At 35.5% G+C, this 23,221-nt stretch overlaps 4 protein-coding genes across 4 annotated transcripts; 1 reads left to right on the forward strand and 3 right to left on the reverse strand.

Annotated features, from left to right (window-relative positions):
- Nucleotides 1-3,629: 3,629 nt before the first annotated feature.
- Nucleotides 3,630-5,846, forward strand: LOC122578492 (protein STAY-GREEN homolog, chloroplastic-like). Its single transcript, XM_043750465.1, has 4 exons — nucleotides 3,630-3,916; nucleotides 4,010-4,183; nucleotides 5,076-5,243; nucleotides 5,355-5,846. Exons 1-4 carry the CDS (start codon nucleotides 3,803-3,805, stop codon nucleotides 5,712-5,714), a joined length of 816 nt encoding a protein of 271 aa, XP_043606400.1. The 5' UTR covers nucleotides 3,630-3,802; the 3' UTR covers nucleotides 5,715-5,846.
- Nucleotides 5,847-8,212: 2,366 nt separating this feature from the next.
- On the reverse strand, nucleotides 8,213-9,413 carry LOC122578362. The gene has a single exon (XM_043750311.1). The coding sequence runs from the start codon at nucleotides 9,271-9,273 to the stop codon at nucleotides 8,317-8,319; it is 957 nt and encodes a 318-aa protein (XP_043606246.1). The 5' UTR covers nucleotides 9,274-9,413; the 3' UTR covers nucleotides 8,213-8,316.
- Nucleotides 9,414-10,125: 712 nt separating this feature from the next.
- Nucleotides 10,126-11,495, reverse strand: LOC122578363 (expansin-A7-like). The gene is made up of 3 exons (XM_043750312.1): nucleotides 11,101-11,495; nucleotides 10,679-10,988; nucleotides 10,126-10,579 (listed from the first exon to the last, which is right to left on the reverse strand). Exons 1-3 carry the CDS (start codon nucleotides 11,279-11,281, stop codon nucleotides 10,267-10,269), a joined length of 804 nt encoding a protein of 267 aa, XP_043606247.1. The 5' UTR covers nucleotides 11,282-11,495; the 3' UTR covers nucleotides 10,126-10,266.
- Nucleotides 11,496-11,692: 197 nt separating this feature from the next.
- On the reverse strand, nucleotides 11,693-21,350 carry LOC122578514 (glyoxylate/hydroxypyruvate reductase HPR3). Its single transcript, XM_043750488.1, has 2 exons — nucleotides 20,812-21,350; nucleotides 11,693-12,343 (listed from the first exon to the last, which is right to left on the reverse strand). The coding sequence occupies exons 1-2, from the start codon at nucleotides 21,241-21,243 to the stop codon at nucleotides 11,819-11,821; spliced, it is 957 nt and encodes a 318-aa protein (XP_043606423.1). The 5' UTR covers nucleotides 21,244-21,350; the 3' UTR covers nucleotides 11,693-11,818.
- Nucleotides 21,351-23,221: the final 1,871 nt, after the last annotated feature.

Raw genomic sequence — 23,221 nt, forward strand, 5'->3', positions numbered from 1 at the left:
GCCAATAGTTTTTTCCGTTTTCTCTTCATCTTGGCATGCTAATCGAAGACTAATGCAACTTTTACCATCCATGTGAGTCTTTTCGTAAGGTAGACAATGATCATTATCAGTTAACCAATGTTTCAATGTTTATGGTGTGATTTTCTTTTCTTTAATCCATCTGTTATCTATTTTTTTTTCTCTCTTGGTTATGAAAATTGTGCATATATATATATATATATATATATATATATATATATATTCACATATCTTTCATTAATTAGTTTACACTTTACGGTTTGTTTATAACTTAATGCGGTTTTCTTTGCCTCATATCAAGATTGTAGTTGTTTTTTGGTATTGTATGTGAATCATTTATAACATATACATAGTCAATCCGTACATTGTACGGGTATTAAGACTAGTTTAAATATCTATTGCTAAGCTTCGAATTAAAAGTTGAGGCTAAAGATTTTTAAAACTTTGACTCATTGACTGCATTCTAAGGTAAACTCTTATTTTGATTTGTAGGTTAAAATATTAAAATACCATTCTACTAGTTAATCAACCCGGGTTTAACCCAGACATATTAATTAAAATTGTAAAACTAAAAAATAAATTAAAAGAAATTATGTAATATTTGTTTTTAAAACATTATAACTTGATATAAATCTAATAATTCAACTAAAACAATAATTATATAGTTAATAAATCAACAAAATAAAAAAAACATTTTATTTGTGATATTATATAAGAGAGATTTTTTATTCTTTAAACAAATGATTGATATTTTCAGGCTATTTCTATATATATATATATATATATATGACATCATAACTAAATAAAAAGAATTTTTAAGTGAAATATGAATTTACCACATCAACAACTTTCTAATAATAACTATAAAAAACAATCTTGTTTTATTATATATAGAGATAGGCAAAAATATGGCTGGGTTAAAAGTATATTAATGTTAATTTCTAGCAGTTTAATAATATTACGGATTCTGGTTTTAAACTTTGTTTATTATATATATAAGGTACAGATTCCTATTTTAAACTATGTTCGTTATATAATAATACGGATTTCTGTTTTAAACTTTTACGTATATGTATATATATCAAAACTATGATTTGAATTCCGTTTGTTCCTTCTGCGTTACTCTGTTGTTAAAATGATTTTGATATGTCTTTTAAGGTCTCAAAACTATTTTGTTCGTATATGTCATATGTTATGAGCTAAAGTTTTAAATAAATTCTGAAATTTTGGAATAATGTACGAAAAATCTTTATATGTTGAAATTCTTATTCTGAATAAGAAAGCTTTTGAAACATTGTACGATATGATTATTTTTGAAAAGTCATTTATAAATTTGTTGTGGTATATGAGAATATGATATAAAAATCCCGAGCTAAAAACCTGTAGGGGTACTACAGGCACATCATTGGGGGCACCGATGGTGTGACACTTTCGTGATAGTGTGATTGGTTATAACGTCTCCATTTGTAGGTGTGCTATAAAAGTATTGCCTTTTTGTTTTGGGAGGCGTATGAGTCGACTCTAATTTGTAGTTTCTGTTCTGGTAAGGTGGATGGTGGTGTTGTGCCGGACACACCATTTCACATTTGTAGGGTACATTTGGATATGCAGGTCCATTGTACATATGTCTGGCATCTGTTTTATCATTCCTTGTGATTCGATATGCAAATGTATGCGTTTTGTTTTGTTGTAGGAGCTCGGTTGGCTTTGAAAATATGGAACTACAAAATATAGGTATTTTGATATTGTTGGATTTGAAAATATGAAGCTTTATAAGTTTTTTGATAACGTTGGATATGAAATGTTCTTTTGGTAATGCTAAAATATGGATTTGATGATATGACTATATTTGCTTCGGATTATTATTATTTATTTAAAATGTGTCTTTGATTCGTTAAAAATATCTTTTAAATCTTTGTATGAGTTAAATGATTTTGTTTGAAAAACATCTTGTCTATTTTTGAATATTGCTATATGTATTCCTATATCCGCGGCTGAGCAATTGGCTCAGCCGCAGTTTTTCTTTCCCTGCGGCAAGTATCAAGAAATAGTAGAGCAATGGACTTTTAGCTAGCTTCCGCGCATAAAGGATTTGTTTAAGATGAAGGTCAAGAATTGTGTAGGCTATGATAATTGTAAAAATATTAAGGGAAATTCCGTTTAGCACTCTTGTATTATTGTTTTCAGTTCGACAATAACACTTCATATTCGAGTTTAGAAGTGGGTTGTTACAGAAATCCTTTATCCGAAATTTTGGGTGGATATCCAAGTTTCAGCTATTCGACTTTTAATTATTCGAACTTTCGCATAATGAATTTCAATATCCAAACTTTTTGAATATTCTTGGATATTTTCGAATGCCCGAGATTTCAAAAATCATTATTCGGATCTGAAATTTAGGATATCCGAAGTTCGAATATCTAACTTTCTAGATAAAATCAGATCGGATTTCCAGATTACAGGGTCGTATACGGATACTTTTGAACACCCTATGTTTGTGTAGGTAAAAGGACATTGATACCCCTCACGTGCTACTCACATGGATAACTTAACCGCACTAATTAACGCATTTGTTAGCGAGGGACTGCCGTTGCAGGTGATACATATCTTCAGGGACCACCGTTGCTAAAATTCAAGAGAGGGACTGCCGTTGCAAAAAGCGACAAATCACGGGGACCATAACTTCATACTCACGCATCATGTATGAGGCATATTCGTATTTGTTTATGATACATTCTATATAACTTTCGTACATAGTACGGATATTAGAACTATACAGTGTCACACTAGTAATGTATATAAATTTTAGAGTTAAATGCAAGAACGGTCCTCGTGGTTTGTTGTTTTTTTGTAACGATAGTCCCTCTCTTGATTTTTTAGCAAAGGTGGTCCCTGAAGATATGTTTCAGTTGCAACGGCAGTCCCTCTCTAACGGAGCCGTTAATTAGTGTCGTTAAGTTTGTCACGTGACTAGCATGTGAGGGGTATTAATATCCTTTTACCTACACACAAACATAGCATGTTCAAAAGTATCCGTATCTGATCCTGTAATCTGAAAATCCGGTATGATTTTATCTGTTACATTTTGTACTAAGGATGTCATTTTAAATTGTAGGCACTTATTAAACCCTTTTTATTTCCACACAAACTTTTTAAGGAAACATGTAATATTTTGGTTAGAAAAAGATAGAAAGAAAGTAATATATCAACATCATATTTTTTTTCTATTATTATTTGTATTATGATCGTAACACTTTGTCATTGTTATAAGAGCATTGTTTTTGTATCATATTTCGTCATTTTTTCTGATACAATTATCTTAATAAATTTAGATAATTTTTTTAAAAAGAAAAACATCCACAAACGTTATGACTTTCGGAGTAACATCCGGGTGACATATCTCGGTTAACTCTAAATTTTAGGTTATACCACTACCACCTAAACCGATCGAGTTGAATAGATATATCCATGGAACAAACACCACAACATTTGGAAATGACAAGAACAGCCTTAAGAAAACGTGGTGAATCCTGGGCCATGAAACACGTCAGCTTCACCGAACATTCAGGCAACCTTGTTTTAAACGCCACGCTTCATTTCACTACACGCCTACTCTTTCAGTTAATCTTTCAAGTTATGTCAATCTTGAAACATTCTTTTCTTCTTGTTATTTTTATCCTCTTCGGTTTATATATATCCTGCCTTACTCTCTGTACTACACCCAATAATACACTTTTTCAATTTATTTAAATCCATATATTAATTAATAATTAAATTAGTTTAAATGGCTTCGTTAATCCTTCCTACACAACAAAATCCTCTATCTTGTTCCTTTCTGCATCAAAACACTCTGTTGTTCACCAACAACAAGATGAAGAAAAGTCAGCCCATGGTTCCTGTAAGATACTCAATAAAGATTTTTTAATTTGTGTTTCTTTTGGCGGACTCGTAATTTTATCTAATTGTTAACTGAAATAATTATTTACTGTAGGTTGCAAGATTATTCGGGCCATCAATATTTGAAGCGTCAAAGCTGAAAGTGTTGTTTGTAGGAGTAGATGAGAAGAAGCATCCTGGGAAACTTCCAAGAACATATACGCTTACCCACAGTGATATTACTTCTAAACTGACTCTTGCTATCTCTCAAACCATCAATAATTCCCAGGTATTTTATCTTCTTCTTTTTAATCTTTAATTGTTTTAGTTTATAACTCAAAACCCCATATGGAATTGTTTATCCGATCCCCTTTTCTTTGTTAGTTAGTAGTGACCAATTATTTGGGACAACACGTACGTACGGAAAGTGGTATTGTTTAGCCTTTTTTTCTTTTTTTTTTAGTAAATATCTACAGTATAATCTAATATGTAAGAGATAATTGGAATTATGGCATAATGGAATGAATGATCCGGTGGCCGGGAACAAAAAGTCTAGGAAATACAGACTGCACTCAACAAACATCAAATAAGATTCATTCAAGACCGACCAATGCCAAGATTAGAAATGGATAATAACTTTTGGACATTCCAAAACAGTAAGATAGACTAAACTTTTTGCTATAGTTAAGCCATATTTTGGATTGTTGGTTGCTAGCTTGAAATAATGGATGTTGACTGGACCCACCCTAAGACAGCGGTGCCATAACCGAATTGAACAAGGAAATTAATTAGATAAGTGGCATGCACTAGGTTGAAAGTCGGTAGACTACACGCCGGGTTATGTGATATTCCTAGCTTATTATGGATGTGTACGTTTGGTATCGCAGTTTATATGTGTATGCATTGCAAATCTCCAGCTTACATATGTTTGATGTAGCATATTTCCGGCTTACATCTATGGAAATGAACACTTACACCCATATGCGTATTAAAAGCATAAAATAAGCTTACTAGTCCATGGCAGTCAGTAGAACACTTGAAAACGTGTGTTGCTCTTAGAAAACCTAAATAAGCCCAAAGATCGTTACACAATCTAAACATCCTCGATTAGATAGTAGAAGATCAAACGATATGCTATACGGCCAAGTACTTAATGGATACTTCAAACTTTTGTGTTGCAGTTACAAGGTTGGTATAATAAGTTGTACAGAGATGAAGTGGTAGCAGAATGGAGGAAAGTGAAAGGGAATATGTCTCTTCATGTTCATTGTCACATAAGCGGCGGCCATTTCCTTCTTGACTTGTGTGCTCGCTTAAGGTTCTTCATTTTTACCAAAGAACTTCCTCTGGTATAACTACTATTTTCAATTGACAGGGTAATCTTTGTAAAACATTCTAAATGTACAAAGTTCCTTTTTTTTTCTAAAATAAAAAATTTCTGCCCTTGAGTGGTTAATCAGGTATTGAAAGCATTTGCTCATGGAGATGGGAATTTGCTAAACAACTACCCAGAGTTACAAGATGCTTCAGTTTGGGTTTACTTTCATTCCAACATTCAAGAGTTCAACAGGGTTGAATGTTGGGGCCCGCTTAAAGAAGCAGTTGGACCCGTGTCCACCTCAGCAGCATCTGGATCCACCAATATTAATGTTGAAGGTGAATCAATGAAATGGGAAATACCGAAGCCATGCCTGGAAGACTGCTCATGTTGTTTCCCACCAATGAGTTCAATCCCCTGGTCTCATGATCTTTTGAAGAATCAAGCAGCAGATGATAATGATAATGGTGCCACCCACCAAGGGTTACAACAAAAAGCATAATGATCAAGATTTCTCTTCTCGGTGAACTTCCATTGTGTATAAAGATAATTACCAAGATAAAAACAGAAAAAAAGGAAATGGTGTTTTTTTGTATATATATATAATATATAGCAATATTATCATTCATAGCAAGTACAAAATTTGGTTTCTGTATAAACACATATATGACCTACATAGTTGGGTTTGTTTTTTAAGAAAAACTAGGTTTTGATTGCATATCTATGCTTAATTTATTAAATTACGGAGTATAGCAGGAGCGTTTAGATTAACCTTCAAGACAAAGGGGTTTCTCTTTAGATTTATTGACATTCCTTGTGAGTTGGTGTATGGGTTGTTGGAACTACTTTAGTGGGATCGACATTGATTATCTATTATTTTTTATATGATAATTGACAATAACTGAAATTCATATATCTAGGAAATATATAATGGACGTATTTATTTTTAAACACATACAATAGGGTTTTTCATTAGATGATTGGAACTATGAGGACTAATGTTAAACACATTAAACACCAGAAAGATTAAATGTGTAAATACTCTCATCTCTACTCCTTAATAAATCAAATCCTCCTTATTAGTTATTTATGTCTTTGAAATACTTTATTTGCCTTTAGTCTTTTTGGTTTTTTTTTTTCTTTACGTAACTACGCAAAATCCCTAATAAAGCAGACCGTCTTTCCCACTACTGCCGCCGCATTGCGTGGGTACCATGCTCGTTATATATAGAGAGCATTTAACCCTAACTTAAGGTTAATAAAAGAATGAATAGTCACTCATAACACATCCTAATCCCTCACTAAATTCGTGTGTGTCTTTCTCATCGGATTCGTGCATTACATTAGCCGAATCTTCTGTCCATTATTACACAATTATTTTATTTTAGGAACCCGATATGTTTAATGCTCTTTACAGGTTTCATAGGAATCGAATCGTGTTTATTCCAACATGTGGTATTATTGCTTAGTGGAATATATGATCGAGTAGTTTCGTTGTTGGCACGATGATTGACACGATGTACTACAATGGTCCGTCGGTAATCCAATTTGCTGTTAAAAAAAAATAACGAGCATATGATAAGACATAAATGATTAAGGTGAAGTGGTTATGATCAAAGCTAATATTACGCACATCTCTTTTATTGTATGGGCGCGCTAGCTAGATAGAATTACTTATCTGTGTATGTTCTGTTTTTTTTATATAATCACATAGAGATAAGATGCTGTATAAATTGATGGCGAGATAGAACCCTAGCCATGGAAGGATCGAAACTGTGAATTTCAGAAAAATCTAAGTTAAAGATCGTATTCAGATGAGAATTATAAAGTTATAGTAACACATTGAAGAGAGAGAAGCTTAAGAGCTAAAAAATTTATGATAACTCATTGAAGAGAGAAAAAACAAAGAGCTTAAAATTTTTGAAGCCTTATATAAAGCCTTCTTTCTAATGGTAAATCTTATAGAAAAATGTCTTTAGTAATATAGTTAAGAACTAAGAAAAAGGAGAGTATTTGTCTTTTCCAAAGACTATAGTCATTGTCATTGCATAAAAGAGTTTTACACTTCATTGGATTAAAGTTTTTCAATGGCTTTATATAATACGGAAGTAGTAAAAAGTTTTTATCAAACCCTTTAATGTAGAATGCTCTAATGAAACTCTATGGTAATTGGTAAATTAAGGTACATATATATACTCTTTAATCTTTATCATATTTAGATATGATGTATAATTAGATGCAACAAGGCTGCAACAATTTTCATGCTTTAAAAGGGAAACAATAAAGAAAATGTTAAACCACTTCGCTTTTGGTTGTCTTTTGAGTATTGGCAAAGACATGATCATGCTTTTTATCATACCTCTAACTTCCCTTACAATTTTAATTATTTCTTTTATAGAAAGAGTAACTTTATTAACTTATTATTATTATTATTATTATTTTGGGAATCGAAAATTCATTAGTTGATGATTATAACTTATAATGAACGTTAATTATCTAAGATTGGGTAGTGTAAAACAAGTATTAAAGTATAACATATAAGATAAGATTTTGACCCTTAGATCATGGTTAAATTGATGCACGAAGATTCATGAAGCAATTGATGCATGATGATTTTCATGATGCACGGTGATCCCCAGTGAAAAAAAACCTATTGTTTTGTTTGTTTTACTTTAATACTTGTTTTATTAATTTTACCTAAAACCTAATCACTTAATCACCACAGCACCTAGCTAGATGATATTTTATCTGCACTCTGTTCACTTTAAACCTTTTAATTAACCATATACAAAAAATTAATAAATACAAACAGCATATATACTCTTATATATATTATTACATATATATGAGTGATACTAGAATGTACTGATATGGGATCAAGCAAGGTACGTGTTAAATGTTTTAGTGAACTGCTGTAAAAAAAATAAAAAATTACCTGCTTTAGTGAACTATATATATATATATATAAATAGATGGTTCGAGTTTAATTTTCGACTTTAAACAAATAATTTATAGGATTGTACGTAACAGTGAATTATGGTTACAAAATGTATGTATACATGGTAGTATAAATATAAACAATTTGATCAAAATCAAAATAGTAATTAACTTACCGATCGAGGAGCCCTAAGTTCTTGCTCAATTCTTGGACTAGTTCTGGTTGCAGAAGCAGTATGTGCCCTGATCACGTGTCCTACCATTGAAACTTGTAGTGCTTCTTCCTCATACGCCCTTCTCTCCATTTCCTCTAATCTTGCTTTCTTCTTTACCTTTACGAACATCGCGATCAAAAGCAACCCAACCAGAAATACAGCGATGCCAGCACCAACCGAGCTTCCAAATGCAACGGTCCACCTTTTCATCTTCTTCCTCACCGGCAACAATGGGGATTGCACCACCAGCCCAAAATGCCCATGGCTCATGGCAACACAAATGTTGGGTGCAACCTCTTTTTCTAGTGTCACCTTTCCATCTCCTCTGAATGTTGCACACATCTTTATTCTACCATCTAACGTTGAGCTTCCATTCGATGTGTAATTAGTAAAGTCTATTTCAATCCCACCCTTATCTGGGGACCGAATTTTAACCTCAAACTGCATGTTAAAATTCGCATCGTCCCCAGAGTTATAAGCTAGTAAACCTAGTACAGGTGACACAAGTTGGTAACCAACTAATTGATCATAGTTATCATAGTAAATATTGGACCAATTGTTTCCTAGGTTTTGGGTCACTATAAGGATTCTTTCTATACAAGGATGAGCTTCTACACCAGCTTTCAGGTGGAATTCAGTAATAGTTGCACCATATCTCTTGAGGCTGCCACATCGGTACCTTGACGTATAAACCTTAATGCCAGTGAGATTTGATGGCAAGTTGATTTGGTACGCTCTGCCCGTCCTGAAGTACTTTTTGTATGACTTGAACGTGTAATCTCGAATCATGAGATCTAGGAGCCTTGCGGATTTGATCCCTTGAGCTTCAATGTGAATCGATCGTGATGTTATTAATAAAAAGAGGGCAAGCATCACCCATTTGAGATAAAGATGATCACTATACCCCATTAATTAATTAATTAGCCTATCCCAAGGAGATACTAGATGTACTAGCTTGTTTATTGGTCTTTTTAGAATATGTTCAAATTTGGGTAGTTTCTTGGGCTAGCTTGTTTGGTGAAGAAGGCCAATTCTGGAATATGTAGTTCCTTTGAAGTTGAAAAGAGAATGACTTGAGAGATATGATATATATATATATATATATATAGGCAATGAAAGAAAACGGGATGAACCAATAAGATGGCGATGTTGATATTTGTTTTTGGTTTTGTGTGAAAAATACTAGAGTAAAAAAGAAGAGAGTGTAGCTTGGATATATATATTATCAAAATGTGTGTGTGTGAATTGAAGATGGAATAACTATAATAATAGAGGGGTTTATTGTGGTGTGGGGATCAACTTAACGACCAGTCATACTATTAATTAGTCTTTACTTTTTTTTTTCAAAAAGATGATTGCTTTTCAAGGGTGTGGGAATGATGATAGTCACCTAGCTAAAGGCTTCTTTTGCATATATGTTTAAGTATATTTACATCTATATATATACTGGATGGGGTACGTAATTCTTTATTCGAGTCTTGAAGGAAAGATGTAAATTAATTCGATCATATATAGAAGGTGAAATGGAGGAAGTGATAAGTTTTAATTCTTTCAGACTCTTGTTTGTTACTGACAAATGTGAATAATTTGACAGACATGTCTATATATATGTAAAAATCTGGTGCGATTAAGTTTTAAAGAGAGAAAAACAATAATTTTGTTTAATTGCTCTCTGTATCTCGGTCACTAATTATGTCATTTGTGAATATCAAATTTCTATGTATAGTTGTATGCTCTTATTCAAATACTTAAGAAAACATAGTAATTAAACAGTTTCTTTTTTTGGTATTACAAGTAATAACACAAACAATGTATTAATAGGCAAAAAGAACGTGTTGCAAATCCTAAAGAAAAATTTGCAAAAATCGACATGATTAACATGCAATGAGGTCGATACATCAATTAATGGAAGTTGACATTAGCTTGGTAAGTTAATCCAAGGTTCCAGTTAGCCGGGGCAACATTGTAAGCTGTTATCGTCTGTTTGGTTGTGAAGGAAGTTAGCCTAAATGAAAGGGCTTGGCCGCGAAGTGTTGCAAAGGCTTGATATGACGCGCCCCAGTTATGGCTCATGCTTATCCAAGCCGTCTTGGTTCCTTTGACCCACATGCTTTTGATATCACCTGCACCACCAACGTTCATAATGTAGACGAGGAGCCAGTAGCCGTTTCCTTGGAAAGAAAATCTAAGACCCCCTTTCCTTACGCAGGGCACCCTACAAGATAAAAGAAAACGTTTTAGGTTAATGAACCATTATCCTACGTTTTAGGTTGTGCATAAATAGTCGTCGGGCTCAAAGAAGAGGCATACATACCTACGGTACATGACTGGGACAATGCCGGCTTTCCATTGAGCGATTTTCATGAAAGCGGGCTTGGCCATGTCGAAATGGGTTCTAGGTGGGTTGCACCATCCGCCGTTATTGGAGTCCTCAGACCAGTTAGGGGGGCACAGGTTTGTGGCGGTTACAGTAACAATGCCTCTCGAGCACCATGGAGATGTGACACATCTCATCTGATAACATTGTCCGCATGCATATCCGTTGTTAAATAGTGTGGAGCTTAATGCAGCAGTATCCGTGCCGTATCCATTTGTTATCAAGTTTCCATATCCACAAGCACCGCCTGATTGAAACCATTACAATACTGTTAAGACATTTCAAAACTGCAAAAAACTAAATATGATTTGAACTTCATTTTTCTATCATATATACTATTAAGAGAAGTAGTACTATACCCATGGTTGAAGATGCAGACTCATCCCCATAAAACGTGGCATGGGCAAGAGTCCATGCACTCGGGCGGTACACAATTGGCACACGAGGGGAAGCATACCCCGCTGCAACCAATACCGAACCAAATGAAACAAATACGGTGATTGCAAGGCAGAATACCCATGATGGATGAAATAAAGCCATTGTATTACTTATGTTTATTTCCTATGGACTTCAAAAAAGTTAAGACACATTTATAGGACCCGAAAAATTGCTAGAAAAGAGTGGGTTTGTGACCCTCACGAAGAGTTATATTTTTGCAAGTCAAACTTTAATAGTTTTTATTATAAGGACACACAAAGTAAAGGTTTGTACTAAGCTGAAACTGGGTGACAACGTGCCAGCAGGTTTTATTGTTATTAAAGAGAATTAGTATGGGTTGTTGGGTGACAATTTTTAATTAATTAATATAATTGTTGCATATTCAAGCTAATATGGAGAATTAGTTAAGGTCATATAAAATCATATATGTTGTGAATTTTCTAACCCTGTTCTGCAGTTAATTTATGTATGTATCTATCTGTATCCTGGAGCACATCTGCAACAATTTCAAACTTGAACACAAGATAACATGCATATATGGTTGATACAATCGAATGTTTTGCTAATTAATGTAACATAATGTAACATATACTGCAAATTAAAACAGAATTACAAGTGTCAAATTAATCCAAACCAACATTAATCATTAAGATTAAGTTCAGACAAAAGTGGCTTATTTGCAAAAAACGCTTTTATATTCCCAATAACTAACTCTTCCACAGCTGCAATTGACTCTGGTGTTAGAATAGCTTTATGAGGAGACAATACAACGTTGTCCATTTTCATTAGCTCTTGTGGTACCTGAGGTTCATTCTCAAACACATCAAGACCTGCTCCTCCAAGCTTACCTTCAACCAAGAATTTCACTAGGTCCTTTTCATCCACCAGGGCCCCACGCCCAATATTTACGATAATGCCTTTGTTGCCAAGAGCTGTTAAGACATCATGGTTTATAATGTGGTGGGTTTTTTCAGTCAACGCGCAGCAAACGATTATAGCATCACTATTGGTTGCAAGATCAAGAACAGAGGAGTAGAATGCATAGGAGACATGTGGCTTCTTATATCTTGAGCTATAGGCAATGGTGCAGCCAAATGGCTCCAACCGTTTAGCAACCAAGCTGCCGATATGTCCAAGCCCAACTATCCCAACTCGTTTCCTACACTACACGATGAAAGTTGGATATCCATTACTCATTAGATAAATTTCATAACAGATTAACCTACATATCCAATATATTCGCATTCTTTAAACATTTTAGATACATAAGATACCCATTATCACCTAATTAGCCACCAACCCAAAAAAGTCAAATGACCTTATACGTATTATATACCAAGGAGTATGATCCCTCTAATCCAAAAACTACAAGTTTTGATTTTCTCAATTTCATGCCCAATGGTGAGCTAATCTCCATCATCTATATTATTATGGTAAAAACATATATCTTAAAAGTCTCATTGATGGTCTTATATTAGAGTTAGAGCGGGTGAGCCCTATCCTCAAAATGCAATCCGAGCTCTTTAAATTTAACCCTATAAGCAAACATTCTCCTTATAAATATATATCTGTGTAGTCAATTTTGGTGGGATTTCCGTTTTTGGTCCTCTTCTAGAATTTCGCTCCTGATATAATCGGTGATATTTACCGATATCACACCGATATCGGTCCAAACTTCAGTGGGATTTCAGTTTTTAAGTTTATTTTATGGTTTAAGTGCAAAAATCATTCCTGTGGTTTGTCAAATTTGCAGTTTTCATCCCTCGGTTAACTTTTTGGCTAAAATCATCCCGGTGGTTTGCACTTCGTCCCTACTTCTGTTAAGTCCCCCTATGTGCAAGTCACGTGATGGGCATTTTCGTCATTTCACTCCACTTCTTTAGAATCGTCCTGTGGTTTGTTCGTTTTGCAATTTTCATCCCTGTTATTATTATTTTTTAAATTCAAACATTTGTTCATAACGTGTCAAAACCCGACCCGACCTGGCCCACCCCGAAACCCAAGCTATGCAACAAAATCAAAAGAGTGATCCCGCCCGTTACCTTATCGGGCGGTTTGGTTCGGAAGGGCCTAGGTCGGGTCTCGGGTTTTCGGGTCATATGTTAATCCCTAGGTTGATGTTGTAGGACAAACAAAGTATCATGGGTAGTTGATAAAAGATGTTCTTGATACTTTTCCTAACTTCGGGAAAAAAATTGCCGACCACTCATTTATGAAACAATGTTACCAAGGTATTTTTAGTACGGATGTTAACTAGCATCCTTTTTCGATATAGCGAACCATTACTCTGCTTCTTTAAATGGGACTTATTGTTTATACATATCATAACATTCGCAAATATATATGTATATAAATAAAAGATTATGCGGACAATGTATTTGATTAAATATCTGAATTTTTTTATATAAAAAAAATTAACTATAGGGATGAAAATTGAAAAAAGAACAAACCACGGGGATGATTTTAGAGAAGTGAGACAAAAACTTAACAGAAGGACGAAGTGCAAACCACATGGATGATTTTGGACAAAAAGTTAACGGAGGTATGAAAACTGCAAATTTGACAAACCACAGGGATGATTTTTGTACTTAACCCTTATTTTATTTTATTTATTTGTTTTTTGTTTTTTATCCAGACTTAAACACAACATAACAAACAATAAGTATTAAAACTAATCTATCAAATATTGACACTTTTAAGCTTGACTTTTGATATTTCTATTAAGTAACACGCATTAATTATTATATATATATATATATATATATAGATATTACATAATATTAAAAATTGTTGATATCCCATCAAGATAACCGATATCTCAAGTATAGGTCCTTGACCAATAATTCATTTTGGACCGGTATAACTACATAAGTAAATATACGGACACCCTTATATCCTAAAGATAATAATTAGTAATGCTACAAAAATAGATCATTAGATAAGCCATAATTTGTAAAATTATCTATTTGAAAAAATAAGGAAGCTAATGTTAGGTTTATGGTGACATGATAATGCAGCTAGTTTAGAAGGTTGTTAAGGCAAAGGGCTTACTACAGCATGCCTTATAGCAACAGCCCCTTAATTTATTTAGGCCCATTTTGCTTGGTAAGTTGGGGATCAAGTTAATAACCCTAATTTATCTATTATATATAGTTGTCATGTACTTGTAATTCCTGTGTGAGAGATTAGAGGCTGAAAGCTTTAATAATATTTTTTAGTTGTAGCCCGTGGATTAGTTCACGCAGTTTAGTGTGAGATACCACGTTATATCTCTCGTGTTCTTCCTTGTTATTTCTCTGGTCTATTCTGGTTATTGTGTGTGTGTGTGCAGCCGTATTCCTAATAAGTGGTATCAGGGCTAGGTTTTGCATATATATCACACATTCACCCAGCTGTCACCCAGATTAGGGTTGCAGACAAGTCCAGCCACCACAGCCGTCACCCAGTTTAGGGTTCCGGCAAAAACCAGCCACTAGAGCCACCACCGCCAGCCAAAATTAGGTCTGATTTGGGAAAAATTAGGCAGAATTAAGTCTGATCTGGTAGAATCAGGTCTAATTTTGGGCAGATAGGGTTCAATTGGGCGGATCAGGGTTTAATTGGGTAGATTAGGGCTCAATTGGGCAGATTAGGGTTTTCAGTTTGTGAATTAGCAGCTTTCTCTTGTTAGACGCTCTTTTTTCGTGATCAATTTTTTTGTTGAGTCATTGTAATGGCAGAAGATAGAAAGATTACAATTGAAAAGTTTAACGGGAAAGGTTTCGGTTGGTGGAAGATGCAAGTAGAAGATTTGCTAGTTGAGAAGGAATTGGACGTGGTATTGTCCAATGAAAGACCGGAGACGATAAAACCAGACAAATGGGAAACTTTGGATAAGAAAGCTAAGGCAGTTATTCGGCTAGTTATTCGGCTGACATCATCTAAGGATGTTGCGTTCAACATTCTGAAAGAGAAGACCGCGAAGGAAATCATGGATGCGTTGTCTAATATGTACGAGAAGCCTTCGGCAGCAAATAAAGTTTTCTTGATTCGAGATTTGGTGAATACAAGGATGAAGGAAGGAAGTTCAGTAACAGTGCACATCAATAATATGAATTCGATTTTGTCTAGACTTGAGTCCGTGCAGATATTCGATGATGAGGTCCAGGCTTTGCTACCCGACAGTTGGTCTGGAACTGTTACAGTTGTTACAAGTTCAGCGGGATCCAAAAAGCTCACTTTTGAAGGGATTCGAGATTTAATTCTAGGCGAAGCCGTCAGACAAAAGAATTCTGTCGAATCATCAAGTGACTTGTTAAATGTAGGTAGAGGAAGGAGTAATAACATAGGTAGTAGACACGGAAACAAGAAAAGGAGTCAGTCTAAGGCTCGTAATGATGTGACCTGTTGGAACTGTAAAGAGGTCGGCCATTTTAGAAATCAATGTCCGAATGAAACTAAAAAGGTGAATACTACTTTTGCTTCACATGATGAAGCAGATGCTTTAATCTGTAGCGTAGAAAGTACTGTGGATTCTTGGGTAATGGATTCTGGTGCTTCGCTTCATGCTACCCACGACAGTGGGACGTTGAAGAATCTTAAAGCAGGGGACTTCGGAAAGGTTAAGCTGGCAAATGATGATATACTTGATGTTACGGGCATAGGAGATTAGGATATGATAACTTCAGCCGGTACTACTTGGACATTGAGAGATGTGAGGGTTATTCCAAGCTTGAAGAACAGTTTAATTTCAGTTGGGCAGTTGGATGACCTGGGGCACGAGGTTAAGTTCAAGAATAGGCAGTGGAAAATTGTTAAATCTCGTGATAGCTCATGGACACAAGAGAGATTCCTTATACTTTGTTAGCTTAGCATCAGAACATCAGAATAAATCAGTTCTGGAGAAAAAGGAACTCCGGTTCACAGAATCTCGTGGGCAGAAAAGGGTTTGCTTTGCAAAAGAGAAACCTAGAGCCAATGTGAAGATTCAGGACGAACGAGTTAAACCAGTCGAGGGACATCATGACAGTGGGAGCATTGGCAGCAAGATAGTCAAAGCTTCAGTTAAAGCTTCCAAACGACATGGGTTGTGAAAACCAAGATTTCGATTGATAAAGTCTCCCCAGATGATTTCTTGCTTACCAAGGAGAGTTACTAGGCGTACAAGTACAAGTATTCACAGCGGAAGGCAGTTTGAAGTTTATCAAGCCTCCAAGTGGGAGATTGTTGGGTTTATGGTGACTTGATAATGCAGCCAGTTTAGAAGGCTGTTAAGGCAAAGGACTTACAAGTTACAACAGTATCCCTTATAGCAGCAACCCCTTAATTTATTTAGGCCCATTTTGCTTGGTAACTTGGGGATTAAGTTAATAACCTTAATCTATCTATTATATATAATTGTCATGTACTTGTAATTCCTGTGTGAGAGATTAGAGGCAGATGGCTTTAATAATATTTTCTAGTTGCAGCCAGTGCATTAGTTCACACATTTAGTGAGAGATACCACCTTATATCTCTCTTGTTCTTCCTTGTTATTTCTCTGGTCTTTTCTGGTAATTGTGTGTGTGTGTGCAGCCGTATTCCTAATAGATAATATGTCCAATAGACGGTCTTATATCAAGGAAAGCATGTCATCCCCTTGGATCCACAAGTCAAGATGCCATTTATGACTCTTGATACGTATCACCATAAGGTTATAAGAGCTTATGGAAACTTAAGTTTACTAGCTTTTGGAATATTGCTTTGATGTTATGGAAAGATGCATTACCCCCCCCCCCCCCCTTCTTTTCCTCTTTTCCGAGGATTCCACCTATGAAAACTAATATGTATTTCCTTCATGAAATTTTACATTCCTTAGCTATAAGCGACAACTACTTTGTCAAACATATTATCTATACTCCTATTATAAGCATTTAACAAGGGTATTTCATTACTATACAAGCAAAAGAAGCATATGTACAAGAATCTTAATTCCTGTAGTCTTAAAAAGTCTTAAATTTTAAGACTCTCTACAGTATCTATGAATCTTCCTCAAGATGGCCCCCACTTCCCCCATTTGAGCGGGATTCACTTTGGACTGATAAGCTCCCTTCATTTCAAATTTCAAATTTCTCTCTCTATCTCTCTCTCTCTCTCTCTCTCTCATCTGCTCAATTCCCTTCATTTCAAATTCAGATGCTCTCTTTTAGGTTATAATTGATTCTAACGTCAAACTGGTGCTCTTTAATTCAAAATAGTTCTAACCTCTCATATCTACTTCTCGATTCATATGGGTTCCTCTCAGATCTGAGTCTGAGTCTGCTTTCCAAGATTTTAAAACAAGGACGCTCCTTCCCACCTAGGGTTTCCACTCCTCATATGACACAATTCCTCTCGTCTAGATTTCATCTCTATTCCAAATCTATGTTTATTACTTTATTTTGCACAAATGAATAGTATTTCTTTTAATCTTTAACCTCCAAGGGTTCTAAACTTCTAATCATTTGAAAACTAGAAAAATGGTGAGAACTAGAAAACAAATCTCCACCATCCATTTCTAAGATCAAGATCCATTTTATCTCTCCTTCTTCCCCTTTGTAATCTCGTTTTTCATTTCCTCCACCACCATCCACCTTCTCCGGTCATCTTTTTCCGATCAGACGACGCCACCACTGCCGTCGTTCGTTTTCGGGTGGATACACTACGGGCGTTGCCCTCATCCGTTCTAAATTGGTTGTCACCGGACGCATATGGGAATGGTATGGATTTGATGGGCGGCGATCCAAGAGATGGTGGCGGTTTGATACAGTACAGGCTCCGCCCTTGTTGCCGGCGTCGGCCCCAGAAAAGGAGAGGGACAGATCTGGTGGTCGTGGTGGTCGTCGTCGCCGTCGCCGAAGGAGGAGGATGACTGATGGTCGGAGATGATGGTAGTGGTGGTGGTGATGGTCGGAGATGATAATGGTGGTGGCCGGAGATGATGGTAGTGGTGGTGATGGTCGGAAATTATGGTGGTGATCGGAGTAGTAGCAACAACATGATGAGAGAGAGAGGAGAGAAACTTTAATCTAGGTCGTAGATCATGGTTATTGGATGGCCAGGATTTTAAAGAAACAGTTTGCAAATGAACAATTTTCTAACCTCCAATCTATTTGTAAATGTAAATTGCATTAACATTTGTTTTTGTTTGTATGTTTGTGTTAGGGGTTGTTGGGATCCAGGTTTGTGATTTTGGTTCTTAAATTATACTTTTGTTTAATTTGTAAGTTACCTGATTTGGTTATTTTGTATTGAAAGTCTTCATTAATTATGCTTTATTGAAACAATATTTATAGTATTGCAGGGGATTACAAAGTTGAGTAGTCAGAGGAGTGATTACGCATCAAACGGTTATTTTCTTTCCATTAGACAATGGTTAGACATTCATTATCCAAGCTGTTTCTGAACCAAGAAGTTGCTACTTCTTTTGTGATTTTACAAATATGTTGGCTCTTTCACTAGTTATTTTGTCAATATATCTTAAAATTTTAATTCAGACATTACCCTCACAGTTCGATCAATCTGTTATTATAACTATTATCTTCTACTCGAAGCTTGCAGAAAACGAAGAAGAAGATGCAGACAACATGTGACCAACTGGTTGAAGCACTTTACCAAAAAGGTTTACCAACTGTTTGCAGCTGCTCTGTTGGTTACACATCTCTATTTGTATCATGTATTTTATATTAATTAGCATAGATTGTGTATCATGTGATAGTGCATGGTTTCCGGTTATCTGTTTATCTTTTAATGGTGTGTGTTTTGTAACAGGGTGAACGGCTGCATTTTCTGCAAACTTGGGTGCAGAAGTCGTGGATAAACCCGATGGACAGTCTTCTCCAGACTCCAGGGACCAGCCAGATATGTTTGAAGAGACTTTCAAAGAGTTGCAGAAATGGGCAGACACTAAATCATCTAAATTTAGCACTCTTTTGATGATACGTGAACGACATTGTGGTAGACTTGGCATTGCACTAAGGTAATGTATGCATACCTGGTATCATATCAGTAATCTGTACACTTATTTGAATTAAAAGTGGCAGAATGGCTAGGTCGGGTAACAAAGAACAAAAGTTTTATGAATACTTACCGTAATTACAATGTTATATTGTTTCAGCGTAAATTGAATTTTTATATAATATATAATATTGGAGGTTTTATGCCTCAATAATACGATTAGGCCAATTTTTCCTGTTCCATTGTCAGCTTTTATCATTTGTATTTCACTTATCCATTTGACCCATTACATATTACAAATAACCAAAACATTCGATTTGTGAGTAATTCGGTAATAATTGCCACCTCTATTTAGAGGTAGTGTGTGTGTGTGTGTTGAGACCATAATGCATGGTGAGAGCGGAGTGATGTTGTGTTTGGGCAAGTGGTGAATGGGATGATCAAAGAGTGTGTTGTTGATCAATGATGACTGCTGTAGCTGCTCGAGGTGGAATGAAGACGCGTAGGCCAGATTTGCAGCGGGTTTACATGACCAGAGCATCTGCTTATAGGGATGCATTGAAGAGCTTGATAAAAGGTTACCAAGAAGAGATACAGGAACTCAGGAAGTCATGGAGAAAAAGGATAACCCTAAACCCTTTAAACAAAATGATGACCCAAAAAAGTCCACTTAATAATCAAAGGATCACGAAGCTCTTTAATGTTTAATGTACCCAGGATGTATATTTTGCATTTTAATCATAAAATTGGTCAGTTTTCTAAACTAATGCATCAACCAACTAGAAACCATTTCATTAGCTCTATGCGTGCCCATACATAAAGTGTATGGACCTGGCAATTTCAAGTTGTTTTGTACGTTTGTATATATAACCATGGAATTGGTGTGTACTTATAATTTTTTATAGCCAAACTTTTCAAATTGTGGTCATTAATAAAGAGATTGGGTTTCCAGTGAAGTTTTTATGCATCTGTCATTGTTTAACATTTTTCTGTTGGGACAAGTCTTATGGGGTTTGTTTAATTTTTGCATCTAAAGTATAGGTTATATAAAAAAAATGATAGACACGGTTAGATGCTACTTTGAAAATGTTGTATTGCCGCATATCGTAGAAAAAGTTAAACAGTTTGTAAATTATTACCGTAATTGCATCTCGCGCGTTATGAACCGTCGCCGCTGCAACGCGCGGGTACTAGACTAGTAATAACAAAAACTTCAGTTACAAGCTACTAACCTCAGGCTAGTCTTGCCAAAAGACATAGCCAACTAAACACTCCACTTATCTCTCTATTATTATAAACAAACCCCCATACTTGAACACCTTACAAAATCTTCCTCTCTTCACTTATATTCTCACCACAATGCACGAATACAAAGCTAGTATTGAAGAATGTTAGATAATTACATTTACCATATTACAAGTGAAATGATTTATGTTTAACATGCAAAAACAAGTTGTATGCCCTATTTATTAGCAATTATGCATAACAATTCTTCCTAAGAATAAATGGTACTGACCGAAGGTGTTATCAAGTGGAGCTAATACTTAAAATCAACTTTGTTTACTCGAGTCACGATCGTTTATCAAAATACAGGGCTCGTGAGCCGTATCAAGGCATCTTACATGCTATACTAGTATAATAAAGAAAGAAAGAAAATAGGGAGGGAGGGACCGACTGACCGTGTTACCAAGTGGATAATCGCCATTAACGGGCCACAACCCAGCCCGAACATACTTATCAGAAGCAGACAGACGCCGGAGGACGTCCAACAAAAGCCCAACAGCATAATCAGCGCCGTCTTCAGAGAAGGCATCACCGGCGGAAGTGACACGGATATTACGGCGCCGGCACGCTGCTAGATCAATGTGGTCAATACCGGCGGATGTTCCAATAACGCATTCAACAGACGGGTATTGGTCCAAGTGGTCGGAAGTGAGTGGGTTAGGACCGACAACGATTAAGACCCGGGCGGATAGACGATGGACCGGGTAAGTGGGGTCCGAATGTTCGATCGGGTTGACGATGTGTTGGAGCCACGAGACCGAGTAATTGAAGCTGGGGAGACGATGGATTATGGCAACAGGGAGGTGGTCCTTATCGGTTGTAGCCATTATTTGACCGACAAAATTAGCAACTTGTTAGTCTACTGTGTCTGTGTGTGGCCACCCGGCTTTTCCGTATAACGCCTCAATGTAATATCTACCAATAAGACTATGAGGAGTGCAGGCATGGTATATATATATATATAATATAATCTCATTAATAACGACGGTTATGAACAGTAATTGTTTATAACCATGATTTATATAAATTTAGCTGATTTGTGAACAGATTGAACATTAGTAAAACTGGTTTTAGATTTTGTCTTTGAATCCTGCGGCCAATGGTTCGACTCCCCGGGCTTACATCTCTTTTTGGTTTTTGAGGGTTAATGTTTTACTGTCACGTGCATATGTGACAGGTCACCTGTCTTTACTTTCTTATTCCCTTTTTATTAGTAATTTGGAGCTTCTCCTTATCTAAATCACACTCTTCACCTGATCTAATTATGTCCACCTCCTCCTTTAATCTTAAGCATTATTATTAGGTAATGTTTTTGTATCTCTTCCATCTTTATGTCTTTGATTCATCGATTATATATACAGGTATCTTATTTTCTGCGTGTTCTTAATTTATTATATCTTCTTATTTTCTGCGTGTTCTTAATTTATTATATCTTCGAGATTCTCTTATTAACAAAGATTTGGCATTGGGTGGGGAAATACAACGGGAGAACAATATAGCATTAGTATTGTATACACCCTATAAATTAATACATGATTCTTGATTATATTACTCCTATGTTATAGAATATAAGATGAATTAAAATTTCAAGTGTAGTGAAATTAGGTCATTTTGCTTTTGAGTATTTAATGAGTTGATATTTGTATTATGGTAGGAATATCATATGTTTTTGTACCTATAGAAACTATGTGCAGCAAATATTAGATGGTTGCATTAGTGGCTCAACTCTACCAAATAAACTCTAGTTCCCTTTTATTTGGGAATGCCCTTCCACCACTCACAACACACCATATTACATTTGATGAGATTAGAGGCATTCTCTTTTTTTTGGGGCATTCCCTTGGAGTAGGACATTCCCTCTAACGACATTCTTTTTTTTTTTAAATTAAATTATAGAAATAATGTAATTAAATCTAAAATTAAATACAAAATTTGAATAATAACGGATAGATTGAACAGTAACGGCAAATTTTTAAATTTAAACTTTTTCACCTATAAATACCTTCATCCTCTCATTCCAAAACCACAACTAAAAATTTCAAAAAAATCCACATACCACACACACCTATAACCATGAACTTGGACTAGCTCGTAGCAATGCCCACTCCGGGAGGTAGAGAAAGTCAGGATGTGTCATACGATACTCGTCTAAAGCAACTTCGACAAGCATCGCGTTTATTTCATTGTTCACACGAGCATAGATGTGTTCGAACTTGTGAATTGAGTGGCGCATCTTCCGCCATTTTCCTTGCAAACTCCCAACGCTCCTTTGCTCGCCTTGATGATTTTCTAGATTAATAAAGACTTCCCTTACACGACTCCAAAATGTTCTTCGTTGTTGGTACGTCTTTGCGTTTGGATCTTCGGCTACGTCAAGCCAAGCTCTCGCTAAATAGTCTCATCTGGTGTCCAAGGTCTAGCCATTTGTTGTTTGAGTGTATAAATATTAGGATAAGAATGAAAGAAATAAGAAGAATATGAGATAAAATGAGGATTGATTTGTTAAATGGTAATGTGTATGTATATATAGTGTTTAAATTTAGGGGTTTAAGAAAAACATAAATGCCTTGGGATGGGAAAAAACAGAAGAAGGAGGGCTCATTCGACGCGTTCAAAATCGAAAGGGCTCTCAATTTTAACGGGCGGAACGCCCCCCGGAACCGAGACCAGGCATTACGGGGGCGTTACGGATGATATTTTCGAAAAGGGACGGGCTACTCCTCACGGTCTAAACGTTTATTGATCGATGTCGATACGTGCTTAAATATTTAAGTCACAAATGTCCTTTTAGTATATACCAGAGAA

Source organism: Erigeron canadensis, chromosome 8 (assembly GCF_010389155.1).
Source record: "Erigeron canadensis isolate Cc75 chromosome 8, C_canadensis_v1, whole genome shotgun sequence".
In the NCBI taxonomy this organism is placed as follows: domain Eukaryota; kingdom Viridiplantae; phylum Streptophyta; class Magnoliopsida; order Asterales; family Asteraceae; genus Erigeron; species Erigeron canadensis.